At 38.1% G+C, this 22,667-nt stretch overlaps 1 protein-coding gene across 2 annotated transcripts; it reads right to left on the bottom strand.

The window, feature by feature from the left end:
• Nucleotides 1-8,972: 8,972 nt before the first annotated feature.
• On the bottom strand, nucleotides 8,973-21,388 carry itfg2 (integrin alpha FG-GAP repeat containing 2). 2 transcript variants are annotated; one of them, XM_052118829.1, is made up of 13 exons: nucleotides 21,173-21,321; nucleotides 20,275-20,358; nucleotides 20,071-20,166; nucleotides 19,903-19,944; nucleotides 19,371-19,545; nucleotides 19,155-19,294; nucleotides 17,681-17,829; nucleotides 17,456-17,550; nucleotides 17,278-17,331; nucleotides 16,199-16,290; nucleotides 15,875-15,992; nucleotides 11,201-11,374; nucleotides 8,973-9,475 (listed from the first exon to the last, which is right to left on the bottom strand). In XM_052118829.1, the coding sequence occupies exons 2-13, from the start codon at nucleotides 20,278-20,280 to the stop codon at nucleotides 9,396-9,398; spliced, it is 1,221 nt and encodes a 406-aa protein (XP_051974789.1). In that variant the 5' UTR covers nucleotides 20,281-20,358; nucleotides 21,173-21,321; the 3' UTR covers nucleotides 8,973-9,395. The 2 variants fall into 2 exon arrangements, with proteins under 2 accessions (XP_051974789.1, XP_051974788.1); XM_052118828.1 differs by lacking the exon at nucleotides 20,275-20,358 and having other exon boundaries at nucleotides 8,974-9,475; nucleotides 21,173-21,388.
• Nucleotides 21,389-22,667: the final 1,279 nt, after the last annotated feature.

Genomic DNA, 22,667 nt, shown 5'->3' on the forward strand with positions numbered 1-22,667 from the left:
AAAAACTGCCACTTGTGTTTCCATTGACAGGTGGGGAGTGATGAGAGGATAGAATGAATGAGTGTCAGGACCCGCACTTAAGGAGTTAAGTGTCCATTAAGCAAATGGCAGGAATCAGTGAATGAATGCTGGTAGCATATGGAGAATCCTCAAGATACCACCTCACTGCCAATCAACAGGCTAGAATCCCTTTCTGTCTCCACATGCAAATGTGTGCAGATACAAGTGAGGATGAGAGACACAGGAATTAGTTACTGGGATTCGGAGAAGCATTATCTTTCATGATTCACTTCCTTCCCACGGTGATCAAAAGCGCAAGTGACTGGGGCTATGTCCACGTTAATCCAGATACATTTGAAAACAGCGTTTTCATTTTTGAAATGCTCTCAGTCCACACTGCAATTTTCAAGCATTTTCTAAAAGTTGTTTGTCCCCATTAAAACATATGAAAACTCTTAAATCCCCTTGCTGCGCATGCGAAATGCAAATGTTCCGTCGCTGGACAGCAATTCAGAGTAAACTTCCTGCTGCCTTTGAAGGAATGCAATGTGAAGGTTGCACAAAGTAACATTTACCTTTAACAATGCTATCAAAGTGGATATTAGGCAGAACAATGCCACTACAACATGGGCTGCCATCTTGAATATTTTGGGTTGAATGATCACATGACTGTCACATGACAACAAATAAGTCATAGTTTTCAGATATCTCAGTGTCCTCTGTCCACACTACAATGCGATGACGGTGTTTTCAAATGTATCCTCTTGGGAGAGCGTTTTCAAAAAGCTCAATTTTCACTGTCTTATTGGTGTGGATATGGCATGGGTTAAAGGGGCTTTTCTACTGCACATAAAGAGGAAACCTTCTTTTCAAATGGTTTTATCGAAGAGATAGTAGCTCCAAAATTGGTACTTGGACACTAAAGTCATAGTTAAAACTGTATTAATGTCTTAGCTGAATCTAATCAATTAGATAACAAGATACCAAACCAAGAAGCTGTTCTCAAATAAAGATACAATTCTACTATACAAAACAACAGATTTACAGCACTAGCTAAACGTATTAGGACATGTTGTGGTTGTCAAACTTACTGGAACATGTTCATAGTTGTAGTTACTCTGCTAGAAAACCTGGGTGAACTTGAGGGGAACTGACTTACATCCATAAAAAATGACAACTACCTTCAGACTGGTTGACCTTCAGAAGCTAGTTTTAAGATAAGGTCTATCATTGTTTGTTTGCAGATGCCACTTGGTTTTGAAGTGTCACTTAAGTACTTAAGTGTCTAAATACCTTTTGGGGCCACTGTGAAATAAAAACAACAACAACAAATAAACGATGTAATCATGATAAATTACTTTATTATGATAAATTTAAAATGACTTATGATGAATAGAAAATCAAGAAAATGTTATGACCTTTGGACACCTTTTAGCCAATAATAATATACTGGTCAGGCTTCTAAAACGGAAAGGCTGATGATACATAAAACATGCATTATCAGAGTATTTTACAGAGGGAAAAAGTAGATTAATAAGCCTCAGATACTTTAAGTACACAGATGAGCCAAAACATTATGACCATCTGCCTAATACTGTATGCTGTTGGTCTTCTGCGTTGAAAACAGTGCTGACCTGCCGAGGCATGGACTCTACAAGACCGCTGAAGGTGTCCTGTTGTATCTGGCACCAAGACATTAGTCCTTCGAGTCCTGTAAGTTGCGAGGTGGAGCCGCTGTGGATCAGACTTGTTGGTCCAGCACATCCCACAGATGCTCAATCGGATTAAGATCTGGGGAATTTGGAGGCCAGGGCACCAACTTGAGCTCTTCATCATGTTCCTCAAACCATTGTCGAACAATGTGTGCAGTGTGGCAGGGCGCATTACCCTAATGAAAGAGTCCACTGCCATCAGGAAATACCATTGCCATGAAGGTGTACCTGGTCTGCAACGATATTTAAGTAGGTGGCACGTGTCAAATTGACGTCCACATGAATGGCCAGACCCAGGGTTTCCCAGCAGCATATTTCCCAGAGTGTCACACACCCTCCACCGTCTTCCCACAGATTATTATGGTGCCATCACTTTCCCAGGTTAAAGGCACACACGTACATGGCGGTCTAAGTCATAGACCAGGCGACCTACTTCCACTGCTCCAAGGTCTAGTTCTGACATGGGGCCTTGTTAGATGATGATCAACGTTATTTGCTTCACCTATGAGTGGTCATAATGTTTTGGCTCATCGGTGTCTGCGTCATAAGCATCATGAGAGATTTCATAGGTTGACTGGCTAGCTTCCAAAGATTGTACTCGAGGACACTGTGACCTTACAATTATGAGCGGAGGGTCTAATATGGTTTAAGGTATGCTGGGTCACAATATGTCAAATCCAAAGTTCATAATTTTTTTAAATGGGCAGTCCTATCTTGTTAGTAATTTTAATAACCATTTGAAATGTACCTGTGACAAGGAGGAGGGTGGGGCCGGGCCGTGACTATGCTCGCCCTGGCCCCCCATCGGGCTAATCAGCCGAGCAGAGGGATTGCGGCAGTTCGGGAGAGAGAAAGCAACAGGCAGATGCCTTGTGTGCGCTTACGTTTGTGTGTCTTTGCGTTCAAGATTATTAAAAACATTACTTTGATGCTTTATCCGGTTCTCTCCTCCTCCTTTCCATTGAACCCTGTTCGAGTACCATTCCAAAATGTGCCATGTTCTAAATGTAAATTCTACATTTCATAATTCATGAATAAATGAGCAAATGTATGCTGATGAGTCAAAAGACCCAACATAATTCATGATATGTACAATCAATTACTGTACAAAGCACGAGTCAGATTCATCCAACATAAAATGTTTTTTTTTGGAGCAATTAACCTTGATCTGCTACCGACAACGTCAACATGAACATAAATGCACACAGACATCAGAACTTACGCCTACACAAGACTTGTACTGTGTGTAAATAGGTCAACTTGCTTCTGGAGAGCTCGGATTCAGGCTGTCAGTTGCCATAGTCTCCAGCTCTGCTGACGAGCGTGGATTACTCCCTCTAATTTAAACAGAGTCTGTCACAGTATTCTGGAAGAGAGTGAGACGACAACACACTTTTTTCCCCCTCTTACGCTTTCCAATGGTTTCATACTGTAGTTGCATTCAATTATTCTTCTCTAAATAAATATAGTGGACATAAAAGATCATAAGTGTAGATGAAAGGAAATCTTTGCCCTACTGTTTCCAAACACTCAAATATTAGAGGTGAGGGCTCCTAGTGGGGGATCGATTTTTCAAATATTGCAATATTTAACCTCACAATGCTGTATTGACAATTTAACACCAAGGATTAATATCTTAAGTTATATTTTTCACAGTAGGAGTGAGGAGGTGAAACTTATCAATATAGTTACATGGGAAATCGACATGTTGCTTCCGAAAGTTCATGCACCCTGAAATGAACGCCATTCTGCCGAGTTACTAACAAGCAACATCCCTAATCAGACATTTTTGGATCAAGTGTGATCACCTTTCCTTCAAGCTCTACTGAGCAAACTCTGAGACATGGGTCTCATGGATTCCAATGATGAGTGCAATTCGGAGGTTGCATTTTCACTCTTAAATTATATTTTTTCTTCACTGATGGTTACGTTTAGGGTTGGAGCTTGAGTTACGGTGCTATTTAATTAAATTTGCATTCCTGTTAGCAGTTTTATATAATTTACAACTAAAAATACTACTTGCTTTTGTCACCAATCTGTGGACATTTCACCCACAAACTGGAGCTCACGCATGGCCATACGTTCAAATATACTTCCAGCTTCGGCCACTGGAAGCAGTGATTAGATGAAACTTATGAAAAATTGCCATATTAATGCATCGCAACACAGATATTGAAATAACCTCGTATCGCCAGGTCCCTGCTGATTCCCAGCTCTAACAATTACACCTAAAACACCTAAACACAGATACACACCAATACACTACTGAAGCCTGCATCACACACATATACAGTAGGAGTTGAACCATCTTTCACATTTTGGCCAGAAAGATTCCCAGGGGTGGTCTGTTCCCAGGGTCAGATATTTGCCTGTTTATTTTTATTTATTTTTTACATTAGCTACTTTTTTGCCCAATATTTTCTCTTCAGCTGGGCAAAGAGTTCTGTTCACACAGAATTCATCATACACATCACACACAAAAAAGGGTCTGAGGTTCATGGTAGTAGAACCTCCATGCTAAATCTGTTCAGAACATACTGTATGTATGAGAGCACTTGTAAAAATGCTTCAATATTGCATTTCTTCTCTAATTAAATTAAGAAAAACAAACATTACAATAATAGTGTCATTAACATGGCCAAAGCCATCATAAAAACTTCACGTCACATAATGCCACCAGGTTTACAGTGAGACCCTGAGCAGCAGGTTTCTCTGATGGCCAGCGTGCCCATCTACGGTTAAACAGGAAGCAGCTTCGGTATTCATTCTACTCTGCACTTTTAAGGGCAACGTTTGACGTTTTGCAGGGAGGCTGGGGGACCAATCCAAATTCTAACAGGAAACTCACTGAACTTGCTTCATATTGCTCAAAATAGCCTTACAGCAATAGTGTATTCAAAACAAGCATCATGCAAAGCTTGTAGAGATATTGTAAATACTGTAAGTCAATTGAGGGTTGATACCCCCCTCAATTCGGTCTCTGTAACAGATCATTGCTCTTCATGTTTGAGCATCCCAAACAGCTCAACATACAGGATCTTCATTGAGTTTGGGGCAAGACTGGATGATGGGAGAGTGTTCTGGAAAATCCTGTTTGGAGACAATTATTTTTGCCATTCTATTTGATGATGCAACTGGCACAGAAATGTCACACTTTAATAAGTTTCATTTGTCTTTACAAGATTCAGTTGCTGACCAGTAATGTGTGAACTGGTAAAAGGGTAAAGAGATGTTTGTGTTAACTTAAGTACATAAAGCTGTGTCTGGAGAACACATAAATTGAAGTACTCTGAAGTAAACTGCAGTGCCCATCTCAGATCCGTCTCAAGGGCAGCCACACAGGGGACTACGAGCATTTCAGTACAACTGCATTTGCACACACACTTCAATCTCTCCTCCATCTTCAGCAACAAGAGTGCCCATAATGCATGATGACACCTGAGCCAAACATAACTCAGAAATGCACACATACAAACACACAAAGTGAAATCAATGTGTCCTCCTCCAGTTCCCAAAGCAAAATATCTCTATAATCCATTGATAATGCATGAAGCTCCACAGGCTCTGAGCAGGTGGCGGGACACAGAATCCTCCCCCTGGGCTTCTCATACATTACAGGCAGAAGGATTTCACTCTTGCCCTGGAAGCTAGAGCTCTACTGCTCTATTCCTGGGGCTATTCACCTGGAGACACCACTTTAAATGATAATCAATACTCTAAAAGTGGAGCTATACATTCCTGTTTTTGATTTGACCTGCTGATCAGGGAAAAGATATCTGACACTTAACATGGATAGGGTACAAAATCAGGCCGTAAACCCTTAAAAATGGCCTTTTCAATGTATGGTCAGTTAAAGGAGGTGTTATTTCACAAAAATTACTGTAATTTAAATTACTTTAATGCTGCCTAAATATGCATCTGCACCATCAAATATCCAGCAGACTGATGGCACCTGTATCCTTCCATTGTATGGACAAAAAGAGCTGAAATGTGCTTATAAAAATCTTCACTTCGGTTCTACTGAAGATGAAAAGTCATACACACCTGGGATGGCTTAAAGGCGAGTAAATCATGAGAGGATTTTCATTTTTGGGTGAACAAACACTTTAAGGCTTGGTCATATGTACCTTTGCACTGCGCTTTTATGTTGGTGGATGTTAAGCTTGTGTGAAATCTGTAAAATGAGCCAGGCAGCCACATTTAATGCTGCACTGTATACTCTGAGAGAGTGAAGTAATAATGAAACTCACCACTAAATATATTACCTTGTCCATTGTAAATATTCAGTGCTGCTATGTACGAAGCACTGCCCATCCAGGGAACTTCATTAGACAATTCTGCAGAGTTCACCACCAACAGGAAATTTGTGTTGGGAAATTTTTGCCCATTCTGTGAAATTCCTGATTGCGCAGATTCAATGTGCAAAGGTAAATGTGCCCGTGCTGTTAAACTTCAGACAATAGTGGTCGTCAACATCAGGAGGCCAAACTAAATATTATGTGATCCATTTTATTTTCTATTGATTTTATCTACGCATTGTATCAAATTTGAAAAGTTGCAACCCATGTCTAAACGCTCTTTAAAACCCTGTTATGCGTAACTTATTTTCTATTTATAAACATGAAATAAACATCAAAATTAAACGAACAATGTATACAATAAAAAATTATTTGTTTTTCTATAGTAAATTCTATACTATTCTACTTTTCTTTTTTCTATACTGTCTACGATGAGGTAAAAAAAGAAGTTTGAGCAAAGCACCGAAGTCCAATGAAGATGAATGAGAAACAAGTGAGTACAAGATCACAATATCAATTTTTCAATCACATTTTTCAATAAATGTTTTTAAATCACACACACTTCAAATAATGTTAATATTAGTGGTATCGCAGATTGCAATATAATATCTTTGATACTGTATTATCGCTGATTCCCACCCCTAACAATTAGTTACTCCTAAAACCTCTAATACACACAGGGACACACACACAGACAAATATATTGTTTTTATTTTTTACATTTACACAATGCATTATTTTTAACATTTACACAATGCATTAAAGAAAACGTATGTATATATGTATATATATATATATGTATATATATATATATATATATATATATATATATATACACACACACACACACACACACACACACACACACACACACACACACACACACACACACTACCGTTCAAAAGTTTAGGGTCACTTACTCACTTTTTAGTCAACAAATCTATGGAATAATAGAAATAGATCTATGGGAATTATGCTGTGACTAAACAAAATCCAAAATAATTCAAAACTGTATAGCATCTTCAAAGTGGCCACACTTTACCTAGATTTTGCAGACATGTACTCTTGATATTTTCTCAACCAACTTATTGAGGTTTCACCCTGGGATGCTTTTAAAACAGAATTGAAGGAGTTCCCATCTATGTTGGGCACTTATTAGCTGCTTTTCTTTATTATTCAGTCCAAGTCATCAATTTCAAAAACATTTTATAAAATCTTTGTTTTTTAATTAAATAAATGAATATATTTGGCACAATTATATTTTTGTCTGGAAAACTAATTTCAAACATTTAAGCATACGCCTTCATGTCAAAAGATTTTTAAGATCGTGAGAAGCTTTTCAGACAAGTGTTTCAAAACGTTTGAACTGTAGTGCATACAGGTGAAACTCGAAAAATTAGAATATCGTGCAAAAGTTCATTAATTTCAGTAATTCAACTTAAAAGGTGAAACTAATATATTATATAGACTCATTACAAGCAAAGTAAGATATTTCAAGCCTTTATTTGATATAATTTTGATGATTATGGCTTACAGCTTATGAAAACCCCAAATTCAGAATCTCAGAAAATTAGAATATTACATGAAATCAATAAAAAAAGGATTTTAAATACAGAAATGTCGGCCCTCTGAAAAGTATAATCATGCATATGTACTCAGTACTTGGTTTGGGCCCCTTTTGCATTAATTACTGCCTCAATGCGGCGTGGCATGGATGCTATCAGCCTGTGGCACTGCTGAGGTGTTATGGAAGACCAAGATGCTTCAATAGCGGCCTTCAGCTCTTCTGCATTGTTTGGTCTCATGTCTCTCATCTTTCTCTTGATAATGCCCCATAGATTCTCTATGGGGTTCAGGTCAGGCGAGTTTGCTGGCCAATCAAGCACAGTAATACCATGGTCATTGAACCAGGTTTTGGTACTTTTGGCAGTGTGGGCAGGTGCCAAGTCCTGCTGGAAAATGAAGTCAGCATCTCCATAAAGCTTGTCTGCTGAAGGAAGCATGAAGTGCTCTAAAATGTCCCGGTAGACGGCTGCGTTGACTCTGGACTTAATAAAGCACAGTGGACCAACACCAGCCGATGACATGGCTCCCCAAACCAACACAGACTGTGGAAACTTCACACTGGACTTCAAGCATCTTGGATTGTGTGCCTCTCCATTCTTCCTCCAGACTCTGGGACCTTGGTTTCCAAATGAGATGCAAAATTTGCTCTCATCAGAAAAGAGGACTTTGGATCACTGAGCAACAGACCAGTTCTTTTTTTCTTTAGCCCAGGTAAGACTTTTGACATTTGAAGCCCATGTCCAGGACCCGTCTGTGTGTGGTGGCTCTTGATGCAGTAACTCCAGCCTCAGTCCACTCCGTGTGAAGCTCCCCCACACATTTGAATGGCCTTTTCCTGACAATCCTCTCCAGGCTACGGTCATCCCTGCTGCTTGTGCACCTTTTTCTTCCACACTTTTCCCTTCCACTTAACTTTCTATTAATGTGCTTTGATACAGCACTTTGAGAACATACAACTTCTTTTGCAATTACCTTTTGAGGCTTTCCCTCCTTGTGGAGGGTGTCAATGATGGTTTTCTGCACAACTGTCAGGTCAGCAGTCTTCCCCATGATTGTGAATTCAACTGAACCAGACTGAGAGACCATTTAAAGGCTCAGGAACCCTTTGCAGGTGTTTAGCTGATTAGAGTGTGACACTTTGAGCCTACAATACTGAACCTTTTCACAATATTCTAATTTTCTGAGATTCTGAATTTGGGGTTTTCATAAGCTGTAAGCCATAATCATCAAAATTATATCAAATAAAGGCTTGAAATATCTTACTTTGCTTGTAATGAGTCTATATAATATATCAGTTTCACCTTTTAAGTTGAATTACTGAAATTAATGATCTTTTGCACGATATTCTAATTTTTCGAGTTTCACCTGTATATATATATATATAGCTGTGGGTGTATTTTTTACTTATTCCAGGGTCCTATATCACAAAGCATGATGTTATACATTTACACACAATATTTAAAAAAAATCGCTAATATAAAAAAGTTAGCAAGATTTACGCTGCTAAATAAGGTGGAAACGCATCATCACAGCCCGTGAAAAAGGTCTATTAGGCACACCTTTACACTTACTTATTCATGCGCTTATCTAATCAGCCAATAGAGTTGCAGCAGTGCAGTGCATAAAATCATGCACGTGCAGTGCATAAAATCATGCACATACAGGTCAGGAGATTCAGTTAATGTTCACATCACATCACTCTCAGTGATTTAGATTGTGATTGTAGCAAATGATACACAAAAAACAATGAATGCTTGGATGCTGTTTTATTAAAAGACTATTTACAGAAAAGAGAAGCTGTGTTCAAAGGAGTCTTGAGTCATTCTCTGTCATCCCTCTGTATGTTCCTGTAAAGCACGTCTCCAATGAGTTTCCGAACAGCTAAAGTGTCACTGATATCTGTAAGGTGTACAAACACACACGCCCCCATAGTTCTTATGCTTGTTTTGCAAATATTCTCCGAAGATAGTGTAGAAACAAAGAAACTCTGTGTGTTATGCATAGTAATGGGCTGAAGGCATTGCATAAATTAATTATAAATTAAAAATCAGACACAACTGGAGCCTTGCCTTTATCAGAATCCACTTTAGGCACATCTAAGATAGGAGAGGCAGGATAAATGGCTTATGGGAGGTTAGGGGCATTCATTTGAACGCCTAAATATTTGAAGCCTTTAATGCTTTTTTGAGTATCTTTTTGAATGCATTTGCATAAAAAAAAATAATAGATACTTTGTACATTCAGAATGATTCAACTAAAAAAATGCAGATCCACTAATTAAAAAGGTAGGCTCATTATTTGAGTTATGCAATCAAATATAAACCGTAATAAACAGATTTTTCAGAGATTTAAACAGATTATTATCATTTTTCAATAAAAACCAGGTCACCGGGTTTTCTCCAGACATTAAATAAAACAAGCATAAAATACATGTTAAAAGACCTGGAAATGTATGTATTTTCCCTCTTTGAATCAATCAGGTGTCATCCATTAACATGGTAATAAAAGCGCTCTCTCACAAAAAAATCTTTACTTTTTTTCCCCTCCCATTTTTCACTCCAGTATGTAAAAGCTTTTGTATTAATGTGTCTGACTTGGGTAGAGCGACTGTTTGTTTGACTTTTATGATGAATAGGTGATGTAAAAAGGCAATACACAGTGCGAGACCAAGCACATTTTGTGCTTCATTTAGCATGAATCTCCACCTATAGTTCATCCTAGAGTCACAGAGCCTTTCTATAACATCTCCATCTCTGGCGAACTCTCACCTGCAGGTGTTCAGGGCGGCTGTGTCCCGTGGCACGTTTAGCAAATCATACTTTGAAAATCACATTGTGGGAGCACATCAGACTCGGAGGATGAATTATTAACAGTGGCACCAGGAAGTCATGCTGGCTTTTCATTAACAGCTGTGCATGCGGCAGGAGTCTGAGTGAGCAGAATGACCTGACCCCCCCCCTTTGGCCAAGTCAAACGCTTTTGAATATGAAGGCAAATTGTGCTGCGTCCCACAAAATTTAAATGACATGAGACAAGAATGTTTAAGTGTTTAACAGTCTTTTCTGCCCCTGTGGTGGAATTAACTATACAACACTGTCAAAAGAACAGCATCATTAGAGGTCTGAGAGGGGTTTTAACTAGAGATGTAAAGCATTATGGTAATGGCCAATGTTAGCAATATTTTTTGGTAATAAAAAAAACAAAAAAATTATTGAATTGGCAGCGTTTTTCTGCCAAGTTACTAAGTATTAAGTACTATACATTCAAATGTATGAGATGATCTTATGCCTGATTTCACGTGAAGGATGTACTATTTTAAACGGAATGTTTTGGCCATGTCGACATTAATAATTTTATATTTCAAACCCTTAAAATAGAACCTATCGTTCTATATTGGTGCATAAATGTACATTGACATTCATTTACTAGATGTATGATTATAAAGATTCATTAAAATAAATGTGGTCATGTCCAAGTGGAATTAGAATGACACAGGAATAAGCACATATTTTCAGTTCACAGTGAATTTGTCGAATTTAAGAAAATGACTCCAGACCTTGCTTATACATCTTAGCATACGTCTGGTTCCTCCAGATGGTCATATGCGATCATATGCACACTTACCCACTCCCAGTCTGTGAAGCAGGGCTGTATAATCAGGCCTCTCTTCAAGCACACTCAGCAGGTTGGTGGGCTCCATTCTGTCCAGTTCCACCCTCCAGTACACATAGATCTTATGGTTAAAACTCACATAGACCAAGCAGGGGCTGTTCTTTCCATCCTTACATGCATACTGCCCTAATGGAGGAATAAAGCACATTGAAGCGCAAATATTACATTAGAGGCTATTTAAAAAAAAAATTACAAGTTAACATAAGCATAATATTTAATTTCTTAAAGGAATATACCAGGTTCAATACAAGTAACACTCAATCAACATAATTTGTGGCATAATGTTGATTACCACAAAAATTTATTTTCTTTATAAATCTTGGTTACAGTGAGACACTTACAATGGAAGTGAATGGAGCTAATCCGCAAACTGTAAAAATTATGATTTAACAATTTTGCAGCTCAAATAACACACAAGTATTAACAGAAGAATTAATGCAAGTGCTTTTACACAATTATAAACTTCACATTTCTGCCTTTAAACCCTCCAAAAACCAGCCCCATTCACTTCCACTGTAAGTGCCTCACTGTAACTTCGATTTTTGCTTTGTGCTTTTTAAGAAAAGCAGGGAAAAGTCAAAATAAATAGTGTGGTAAACAACAATATGCCACAAATGCTGTCGATTGCGCTTAAATTGTATTGAACCTGGAATATTCCTTTAATACACATTCTTGGTCTAATTGTGCACGATTCATTACAACATGGTCATTGTAATCTTTCAGCAACATGTAACAATTTGCTCCACCTCTGAAACAATTTTCCTTTGGCTGACTTCACCAATGCTGTTTAATTAACGTTATACTAATGTTAAATAACCAATCATTAAATAGCTATTTATGCATTGTTTTATGCTACTGCAGTTTTTCAGATATCTTGCCAATAGTAAACATAGTCATTTAAAAATGGTTAACTAAGTGCAATAAATGTTACAGAAAAACACCAAAAGAAAGATGCCCAGGGTCCCTGCTCATCTGCGTGAACATGCCTTAGGCATGCTGCATGGAGGCGTGAGGACTGTAGATGTGGCCAGGGCAATAAATTGCAATGTCTGTAATGTGAGACCCTGAAGACAATGCTACAGGGAGACAGGAAGAACAGCTGATCGTCCTCGCAGTGGCAGACCATGTATAACAACACCTGCACAGGATTGTTACATCCGAATATCACACCTGTGAGACAGGTACAGGATGGCAACAACAAATGTCCGAGTTACACCAGGAAAGCACAATCCCCCCCATCAGTGCTCAGACTGTCCGCAATAGGCTGAGAGAGGCTTGACTGAGGGTTTGTAGGCCTGTTGTAAGGCAGGTCCTTACCAGACATCACCGGCAACAATGATGCCTATGGGCACAAACCCACCTTCGCTGAACCAGACAGGACTGGCAAAAAGTGCTCTTCACTGAGGAGTCACGGTTTTGTCTCACCAGGGGTGATGGTTGGACTCGCGTTTATCGTTGAAGGAATGAGCGTTACACTGAGGCCTGTACTCTGGAGCGGGATCGATTTGGAGGTGGGGGGTCCGTCATGGACTGAGGCGTTGTGTCACAGCATCATCGAACTGAGCTTGTTGACATTGTTGGCAATCTCAACACTGTGCGTTACAGGGAAGACATCCTCCTCCCTCATGAGGTACCCTACCTCATCCTGACATGACCCTCCAGCATAACAATGAGCCATACTGCTCGCTCGGTGCGTGATTTCACGCAAGACAGGAATGTCAGTGTTCTGCCATGGCCAGCGAAGACCCCGGATCTCAATCCCATTGAGCACGTCTGGGACCTGTTGGATTGGAGGGTGAGGACTAGGCCCATTCTCCCCAGAAATGTCCAGGAACATGCAAGTGCCTTGGTGGAAGAGTGAGGTAACATCTCACAGCAAGAACTGGCAAATCTGGTGCAGTCCATGAGGAGGAGATGCACTGCACTACTTAATGCAACTGGTGGCCACATCAGATACTGATTTTTACTTTTGATATTGACCCCCGCTTTGTTCAGGGACACATTGTTCTATTTCTGTTAGTCACATGTCTGTGAAACTTGTTCAGTTTATGTCTTAGTTGTTGAATCTTTTTATGTTCATACAAATATTTACATATGTTAATTTTGCTGAAAATAAAAGCAGTTGAAAGCGAGAGGACGTTTCTTTTTTTGCAGAGTTTAGTAGCATCTATGATGCAAAACCCTGGTTTAGCGAGCTACTGGGTATATCACTAGATGGCACCCATTGAATAACATTGTTGTAGTTTACATCTCAAGCACTATGTCTTCAAGCATAAGGAATAAAAATAAAATAATAAATGTAATAATATTTAATAAAATAAATCAGACCTTAAATAAAATAAACCTTAATAAAATAAAAATGTGTGTGCATAATTTGTTTATAATATAGATAGATAGATAGATAGATAGATAGATAGATAGATAGATAGATAGATAGATAGATAGATAGATAGATAGATAGATAGATAGATAGATAGATAGAGTAACAGTTTTAAAAAACAAGAAGGATCTTAAAGCCATGTTATATAGTGGTGACTTTATTCAAAATAAAGCATGCACATACCTCATACATGCATGCACATTGAAGATACAGTATGCAATACTTGCACCAACAGTGTGACTACTGGTCAGAAATCAGTTCTAGAATTTTTAAACCATTGAGACCTGATTGATAACCTGATTCCCAATTGATAGCCTGATTGATTGAAAGGCATTTAAGCCACCATCTATTACTTAGTTTAAACTGCACACAAACCCCAAGGCTGCACACAAGGCTCTGTTTACTGTAATTGCTAAGTATAAAACGATCAATCAACATTTCTCAAGCTGGCATGTATAAATCATTATTACATCAATCTACAGGTTTAGAACATGTAGATCACGAATACAGTGGCGCTGTAGGGATGAGTCTGTGTAAATTTTCACAGAATGTCTAATGTTTTTAGCATGAGAATATGCTTTTCTCCAAAGAGTGACAGCACGGCACCTCTCTTCGACATACAGCAGACTCACAAAGTCTGGGGCTGAATTATAATGAGCTCACGCTGTCTCCACATTCACTCTTTGCATTTTCACAAGATGAAAAAGAAGGCAGCGGTGTGTGAGCAGATAAACATTATATGTACTATATGAGGCTTTGTGGCACATGAGTCTTTTCAAAGTCAACATGAATGCAAGTCCTCGTGTTTTTGTTTGTAAAAGCTCTCTCATTAATGAAATCCTCTTAATGCATCAATTTGAGGCCTTTCAGAACTTTATCAAGGTGCACAGAGAGAGAAAGAGAGAAAGAGAGAGCGAGAGAGTAAGAAGGGATGATGAAAGTAAAGGTAGAAGTGAGAGAGCTGAAGCAGTGATATTTCTTATATTGCCGTTTCTTCACATATCCATTTAAAAAAAATGGTAATGGCTTTGAATATTAACCAAAATATGCAGTAAAATTTCAGAAATACAGTCTCGTTAGAGACATGGCCCAATGCGTAGTGCTCATGCATGAGCAGGTTCAAATCAATTCCCGTCTCTCCCCCCAAACTTTTCTGTCTACCTTCCATGTCCTGCAGATTTAAAACTAAATTAATAATAACATTTATAATCATAATAATAAAATGTAAATCAAAAAGTAAAAAAATAAATAGATACATAAATACATTTAAAAATAAATTTTGTTTTTAAAATCTGGTCCCCCACACTTTTTGGCCAATAAATATCTATACATTTTCCATGACATTTCCAGTTAACTAGGTAATTCATTTTTTAAATAATAATTTTATAGAGCAATCTTTTGAGTTAATAGAATAACAACACCCTCATTTAACTGATTTTTCATGCTGTATTGCAGACAATAAGCAATTAAATACTTTAAGTAGCGCAAAACTAGAAAATAATACACTGTCTGGTCAAAAAAAGTTGCCGATTGGATTTAAATAAGCAGAAACTTAAGAGCTTATGATTGGCTCATTATTGCAGTGATTAATATGTTTCAGCTGGCAACAATTCTTTTAATCCTAATTGTTTCTCATTTCTTAAAAAACCATGTTGGAAGACATATCCCATGGTCATGGATAAGATGTTACTGCATTTCAGAAGGGGCAAAGAGAACAATTAAGGAGATTGCTGAAATCACTGGAAATGGGTTAAGAACTGCACAACGCATTATTAAATCCTGAAAGGATAGTGGTGAACCATGGAAGAAAAGTGGTCAGAAACAAATCTTGAACGATCATGGTCGGAGATCACTAAAATGCTTGGTTAAGTCACATCGTAAAAAAAAAAAAAAAAAAAAAGGACAGCAGAACTCACAGTTAGAGCATTTCCACACACACAATTTGAGACGACGAGAATTTACAGGATTGGGACTAATCAGCATCTAGCGATATGTATGGAATTATCCACTATCCATTATACCACAACAAAACTTAAAAGTGCGTTTTGTTCCTTTGGTAACTTTTCGATGACGTGGTTGACATTTCTGTGGTTGGATTTTCCCAACATATGCATACTGTAGAATGAATTTGTGATGTTCTATTGGAAATATATATTTTTTAAATGCCCTGCTCTTTCCAGGGTTTCCATGACCTTGGGAAACCTGTAAAATGTTGATAGTGACTATACTGTAAATGAGAACCTCACCAGCACAGAATGCGTTCACATTTTCATCGAACTGGAAGCGGACCACCATACGTGTATGATCGATGATGTAAGTCTGGCCATCCCAGGCACAGGCCACCACTTCCTCTCTGCCATCACCCTGAGTGCACACATATATATTTCATTTTAGAACACACAAACCATACTTCAATAAACAAAAGGCACTCTACTTTGGGAATAAAACCTACAGTAGTTAATTCTGAGAGTACTGTGGGATCAATAAAGAAACAAAAGGTTGTTCGATATATTTGAATGTTCAAGTATAGAAAATTACTGAGCATGCACATATATAGTCATCAAACTTACAGTAACATCCAGCTTCTGAAGAGCAAAGAGCTGGTGATCCACCTGTACGGACCACAAGAGCGTCTCAGAGCTGTCCATGAGTTTAAGGGTTCCTAGAAGACCGCCATTCAATGGAAAACAAAAACAGCTAACCAATCAATATCAATAATGCATGGCTGAAGTCAACTGTAAATGGCTTGTTTTTCAAAAATAAATACATTTATAAAAACATCCGTTCTGAATTGGTTCTGCCTCTGGCACCATGGAACAGTGTGGCCATGGAAACAAATGTGTACAACAAGCATATGCTTTTAGAGTAAAGAGAAAAAAAGTAAATCTTCATACACACTTGTGCCCACAATGAACAAAGAACAAAGTGTGTTTGGCTTTTCACACTAGATTACTTACCTAGATGATGTGACAGACTTCACAGTGATGGACTAATACCAACACCCATTTTAATTAGAGGTTCTCCCAAAAATGGAAAATTCTGTCAACATTTACTAACCCATATTATTTTCTTCTGTAGGACACAAAAGGAGAAATGGCAGAAAGTTTCAACCCAGTCACCATTCACTTTTTGTATGGGGAAAAAATACAATGAAAGTGAATGGTGACTAAGGCTTACATTCTGCCTAACATCTCCTCATGGGTTCCAAAGAACAAAGAAAGTCATATAGCTTTGGAACAACATGAGGGTGAGTAAATGTTGACAGAATTGTCAATTTTTGGGTGAACTATCCCTTTAAGGCAAGTTTTATGAAGGTGTATATTTCTAACTAGGTACTAGACATACAAGTACAGCTCTACTTGAATGGCTGTTTGACAAGATTACACTTAAATATTGTAACATATTTCAAATCACAATTAAAAACGGACAATAATGACATCATAAATGTAGCTTCTTTAATTCAAATTACCCTAAAATATATTTTTCAGGCAGCTCCAGTTAATTTGCATGTGTGTTCTATAGTAAACAAACTCTGTCAAAAAGGCATCTGGCTCTTTTAACTGCAAGGTGGGACTTCTATTCCTACAGCCACCTAAGTGAGCATTATGATTTCATATATTTGTTTTTCTACGAGTGGTAACAATCTCACCATCTAGAGTGCAAAGAGCAAATAGGCCACATTTAGAGGAATCATCCTTTGAACCTACAGAGAAGAGAAATAGAGGATAATTTGTAAGCCACATTCTATACTCTAAAACTAACAAGTTTTTTTCATGCTACATGCACAGTATGCAATCTATATGTGTGACATCATGGTCTCTCAGTACCTCTGCTAATGCTGCCAATCAAATGAGTGGACACGTTCTTGTTATGGATGCGTCCAGTTGTAAGATGAGGGATGACATCTCTGGAGTGACCTTCCCTGTAAACATTAACACATATGATATGAATTCAAACATTATGAGTTATTCCCAAATTCAGTTCTGGATATTATTTAAACTATTCAGTAGTGGTGTAACTTTCATAGTAGTCCATTTCTCATTGTGATTCACCTGCTAGGAGTGGCTGTGCTTTCATCCCCAGATTCTGCAGCGCCATCTTGTGTCCAAGAGCACGTCAGAATAGCATAACCACAGCCGGGCTGGGACACCATGAGCTCAGGTAGACCCTCTGGACTTGGGTTAACCGAAAGACTATCAACCTGAGGAAACCAGAGAAAGGCAATTTATTGTTCAATTATTGTACAATTATCTTTTAAAGCCATATAGCAGTTTTTAAGTGTCTGCTTTTTTGTTCCAGTCTGCAATTCGAAAGGAATTTTTCTATTGCTGAGAGTTTGCTCAACAGAATTAATGGAGTATTAACTTTGTCTCAGATGTTTCTCCTTAGAAAAATAAAAGACAGAAACAAATGAAACAACTGTTTACATACAGTAAGGGTATAGAGCTATAAAATTAATGTGGATCACATTAGATCAGATAATTTGGATAGAACAGCTTTAAGAAAATTGTTTACATTCAAATGATGGATCTCTTGCTTTTAATTGCAGACTTTGGCATCTTGGTAAATCTAAGCACAGTTTGTGACATTTTTGAGATCTTAAAGGGATAGTTCAACTAAAAATGCAAATTCTCTCATCATTTACTCACACTCATGCCATTCCAGATGTGTATGACTTTCTTTTTTCAGCAGAACACAAAATGAAACCTTTTAGAACAAAATCATAGCTCTGTAAGTACATATAATGTAAGAGCAAAACTTTGAAGCTCCAAAAGCATACAAACGCAGCATAAAAGTAATCCATACGACTCCATTCGTTAAAATCTTCAGAAGCAATATGATAGGTGAGTGGGAAACAGTTCAATATTAAAAAAATAATTTACGAAAAAATGTCCACTTTCACATTCTTCTTTTGTTATTGGCAATTCACATTCATCATGCATTTCGCCACCTACTGAGCAGGGAGGAGAATTGATGGGAGAATTTTTTTTTTAAATATAGATCTGTTTCTCATCCACACCTATCGTATCACTTCTGAAGACATGGATTTAACCACTGGAGTCTTATGGGTTACTTTTATGCTGTATATTTGCTTTTTGGAGCTTCAAAGTTTCAGACCCCATTCACTTGCATTGTATGGACCTACAAATTTTTGTATGTGTTGAGCAGAAGAAAGAAAGTTATACACATCTGCGATGGCATTATGGTGAGTAAATGATGAGAGAATTTTCATTTTTGGGTGAACCCTATATAAGGTCTTTTTCTCAGTTTCAAAGTCTAGAAAGCAAGAGACATACTGGAAGTAAAATTCTCAATTTGCTTTTAGAATATACTGACATATTAAAGAGATCTCATTTGTGACTTATTTCGATGAGACATCATCCACTTATAAACAATTTCTGGGCCACAGAAAGATTTCTCTCTAACATTTTAGAGCATGATTGGAGACATTTTTATTTTCTGATTCTACAGACAAATACCATAGGATGCAAATATGAGTGATATTTAATGTGCCTTCTTCAGTACCTGACCCTCCAGAAGCCATTTTTTCAGTAAGACCAGCTGGCCACAGCTCACGTCTGAAGAATCGGAGGGCTCCTCCCAACGGAACGCCCGCACCACCCGGTCCGTATAGCCAACAACAAGCTCACAGCGCCCATCCCCATCTTAAACACACAGACACTTCAATATCCATATCATTTAACTTAACAAGTGTCACAAAACATCTTTGAGTGTCCTCACCGATATCACTGATGAGCATGACTTTGGTGTTGGCAGGGATGTGCTGGGTAAAACTGGGCTTCTGCTCGTCACCAATAGAACCGTCCTGCTGGCTTGATGAGTCTGACTTGGCAACAGCAGCACTGATGTCAAACAGGTGAAACCAGCCCTCCGCACCCACAGCCACAACAAAGTTCTGCCAGCATGCAAGTGCAGAAAGCAAGGCATGTTACAACATATGAAAGTGAAATTTGTGAGATTTATATAACTAAGATGCTTGTCTTTTCATGATTTAATTAAAAAGGAAAGATACATCCAAAAGCAATGGTAACACTATGGTTTCTGGACATGTAGCATGGTATTCTTTGAATTACCTTGGAATACCATGTAAAAACCATGGTACTGGCATGATATTCATGCAGTCCCAAGTCATATATCAAAGTACCACTGTATTACCATCTGAGACCAACAATGTGCCATGAAACCTTGTAATGCCATTTTTGTGTGTGTGTGAGAGAGAGGGAGACAGAGAGAGAAAGAGAATGTGTCTTACCCTGCCTTTATTGCAGACATCCCCTACTCCCACACACGTTAACTGGGAACAAAACGGAGTCATTCATTTTTTTAATTGAGATATTAAAAGTATATGATAATTACGTCAGTCTGTGCATTTATTTATTCATTCTTCATTATTTAATATCTGCAAGGTCATGTTACTCACCATGCCCACACATGTTCGAGTAATCCAGGGCTTACAGTCATCACTTTTATAGATGTACAGCTTCCCACTTGTGTCACCCACCACCAGCTCATTCAACTAAAGGAAAAATATGAGTAATTTAGTTTTTCTATTGTAACAGTTGCATAAAAAGTAATTAAAGGGATAGTTCACTCAAAAATAAAAAAGATGTAATAATTTTCTCACCCTCATGTTGTTACAAACCCATATGGCTGTCTCTCTTCAGTGGAACACTAAAGGAGATGCAAGGCAGGATGATAGTCCCACTCACTGTGGAAAATGGAAGTATGATGCAATAAAGCCTTGTGAATGGTGTGAATGGTGACTAAGAATGTCATTCTGCCTAACATCTCCTTTTGTGTTCCACAGAAAAAAAAAGGATGTAATTTGGGTTTGGAATAACTTAAAGGAATATTCCGGGTCCAATACAAGTTAAGCTGAATCGACAGCATTTGTGGCATAATGTTGATTCCCACAAAAAATTATTTTAAGTCATCCATATTTTCTTTAAAAAAATGAGGTTACAGTGAGGCACTTACAATGGAAGTGAATGGGGCCAACTTTTGGAGGTTTAAAAGACAGAAATGTGAAACTAATAATTTTATAAAAGCACTTACTTTAATTTTTCTGTTGAAACGCATGTATTATTTGAGCTGTAAAGTAAATTGTGTTAACGTGCCTATTGTTTATGTCTTTTGACTATACTTTTGAATTAGTGAGTATTTTAACGTTTACAGATTGTACATTCACTTCCACTGAAAGTGCCTCATTTGAACCCAGATTCTAGATTTTTTTTTTTTTAAGAAAACGAGGGGCAAGTCAAAATCAATTTTGTGGTTATTAATATCACGCCACAAATGCTGTCGATTGAGCTCAACTTGTATTGAACCTGGAATATTCCTTTATAGGAGAGTAAATTACAAAATGTAAATGTCATGGTTGACCATCCCTTTAAGACAGCAGATGATATGGCAGCAATAAAAGCACTATTCATATGATTTGTCCACTCATAGCTGGAGTATTTATAAAGAATATTCTATTTATTGGATCTCACATTTGTCTAAAACACAAGTGCACAACTTACAGAGTCGTTATCTGCATCTCCAAGACAGATGGCGTGAGGGAAGAGTGTTCCTGTGAAGTCTAAACTCACTCTCTGAACATAACTTAACGACCGCATGTTTTTAAAACATTACCACTAGACACTTAACTGATTAAATATTTTAAATTACACGTACAAAGCAGTGGACAGTGGTGAAAACAAATCATATTTCCGCTACACGGTCTGTCCAATACAAACTATGGCACGTGATCTATACAGAACGATTCCGGTATTTCAAAATAAAAGCCCTTTATCGCTGCATTAACTTACAGAAAATCAGTATTATACAATATGCACATCTCCTGAACATTATTAGGGTGGTTTGAAAGAGATTTGGAAATATTATTATTCTTCTGCATCATGACCCCAGCTTAGCTGGGATATGTGAAAACAAATAAATTTCACTGTATATAAGCAAAAAAGTATGTATAATATGTGACCAAAATAAAGGCTGCTATTCTATCTATCAAGCCTGGCTCCAGCTCTAAGAGGTAAGGTGGGGCATAGGACCTGCTGGGTGGGCCGAACTGTTGGAGGGGTAGGTATAGTTCTCAAGGTGGGCCAATTTCATGATTGGGTGGGCCAGGGCCACCCAGGCGCCTGCCCTGTTGTCTGTCATCATTTAGCGAACCCTAGAAACAAAAATCCATTGACTTCCATTAAAATGAGCTTAGATGGATATCTTCGGACCAGAACATCGTAGAGTCTCCTGGTTTTGTTTATTTGACTCAGGGTAGCAAGGAACCTTTTGAGGATCATCTTGGGAACTGCCTAGCAACCAGATGGGGTTACCCTCGTAACCAAGTAACAAAACATATATCTCTGCACCAGAACATTGTAGAGACTTCCGATTTCATTCACATGACTCAGGAAAGCAAAGAGCTTTTTGAATATCACCTTGGGAACTGCCTACCAACCAAGTAACAAATCACATATCTATACACCAGAACATCGTAGAGAATTCCGGTTTCATTCATTTGACTCAGGGTAGCAAGGAGCATTTTGAGTATCACCTTGGGAACTGCCTAGCAACCAAATGGGCTTACCCTAGTAACCAAGTAACAAATCACATATCTATGCACCAGAACATAGTAGAGAATTCCGGTTTCGTTCATTTGACTCAGGGTCGCAAGGAGCATTTTGAGTATCACCTTGGAAACTGCCTAGCAACGAAATGGGCTTACCCTAGCAACCAAGTAACAAATCACATATCTATGCACCAGAACATCGTAGAGAATTCCGGTTTCGTTCATTTGACTCAGGGTAGCAAGGAGCATTTTGAGTATCACCTTGGAAACTGCCTAGCAACCAAATGGGCTTACCCTAGCAACCAAGTAACAAATCACATATCTATGCACCAGAACATCGTAGAGAATTCCGGTTTCGTTCATTGACTCAGGGTAGCAAGGAGCATTTTGAGTATCACCCTGGTAACTGCCTAGCAAACAAATGGGATCACCCTAGCAACCAAGTGGTC

Source organism: Xyrauchen texanus, chromosome 45, assembly GCF_025860055.1.
Source record: "Xyrauchen texanus isolate HMW12.3.18 chromosome 45, RBS_HiC_50CHRs, whole genome shotgun sequence".
In the NCBI taxonomy this organism is placed as follows: domain Eukaryota; kingdom Metazoa; phylum Chordata; class Actinopteri; order Cypriniformes; family Catostomidae; genus Xyrauchen; species Xyrauchen texanus.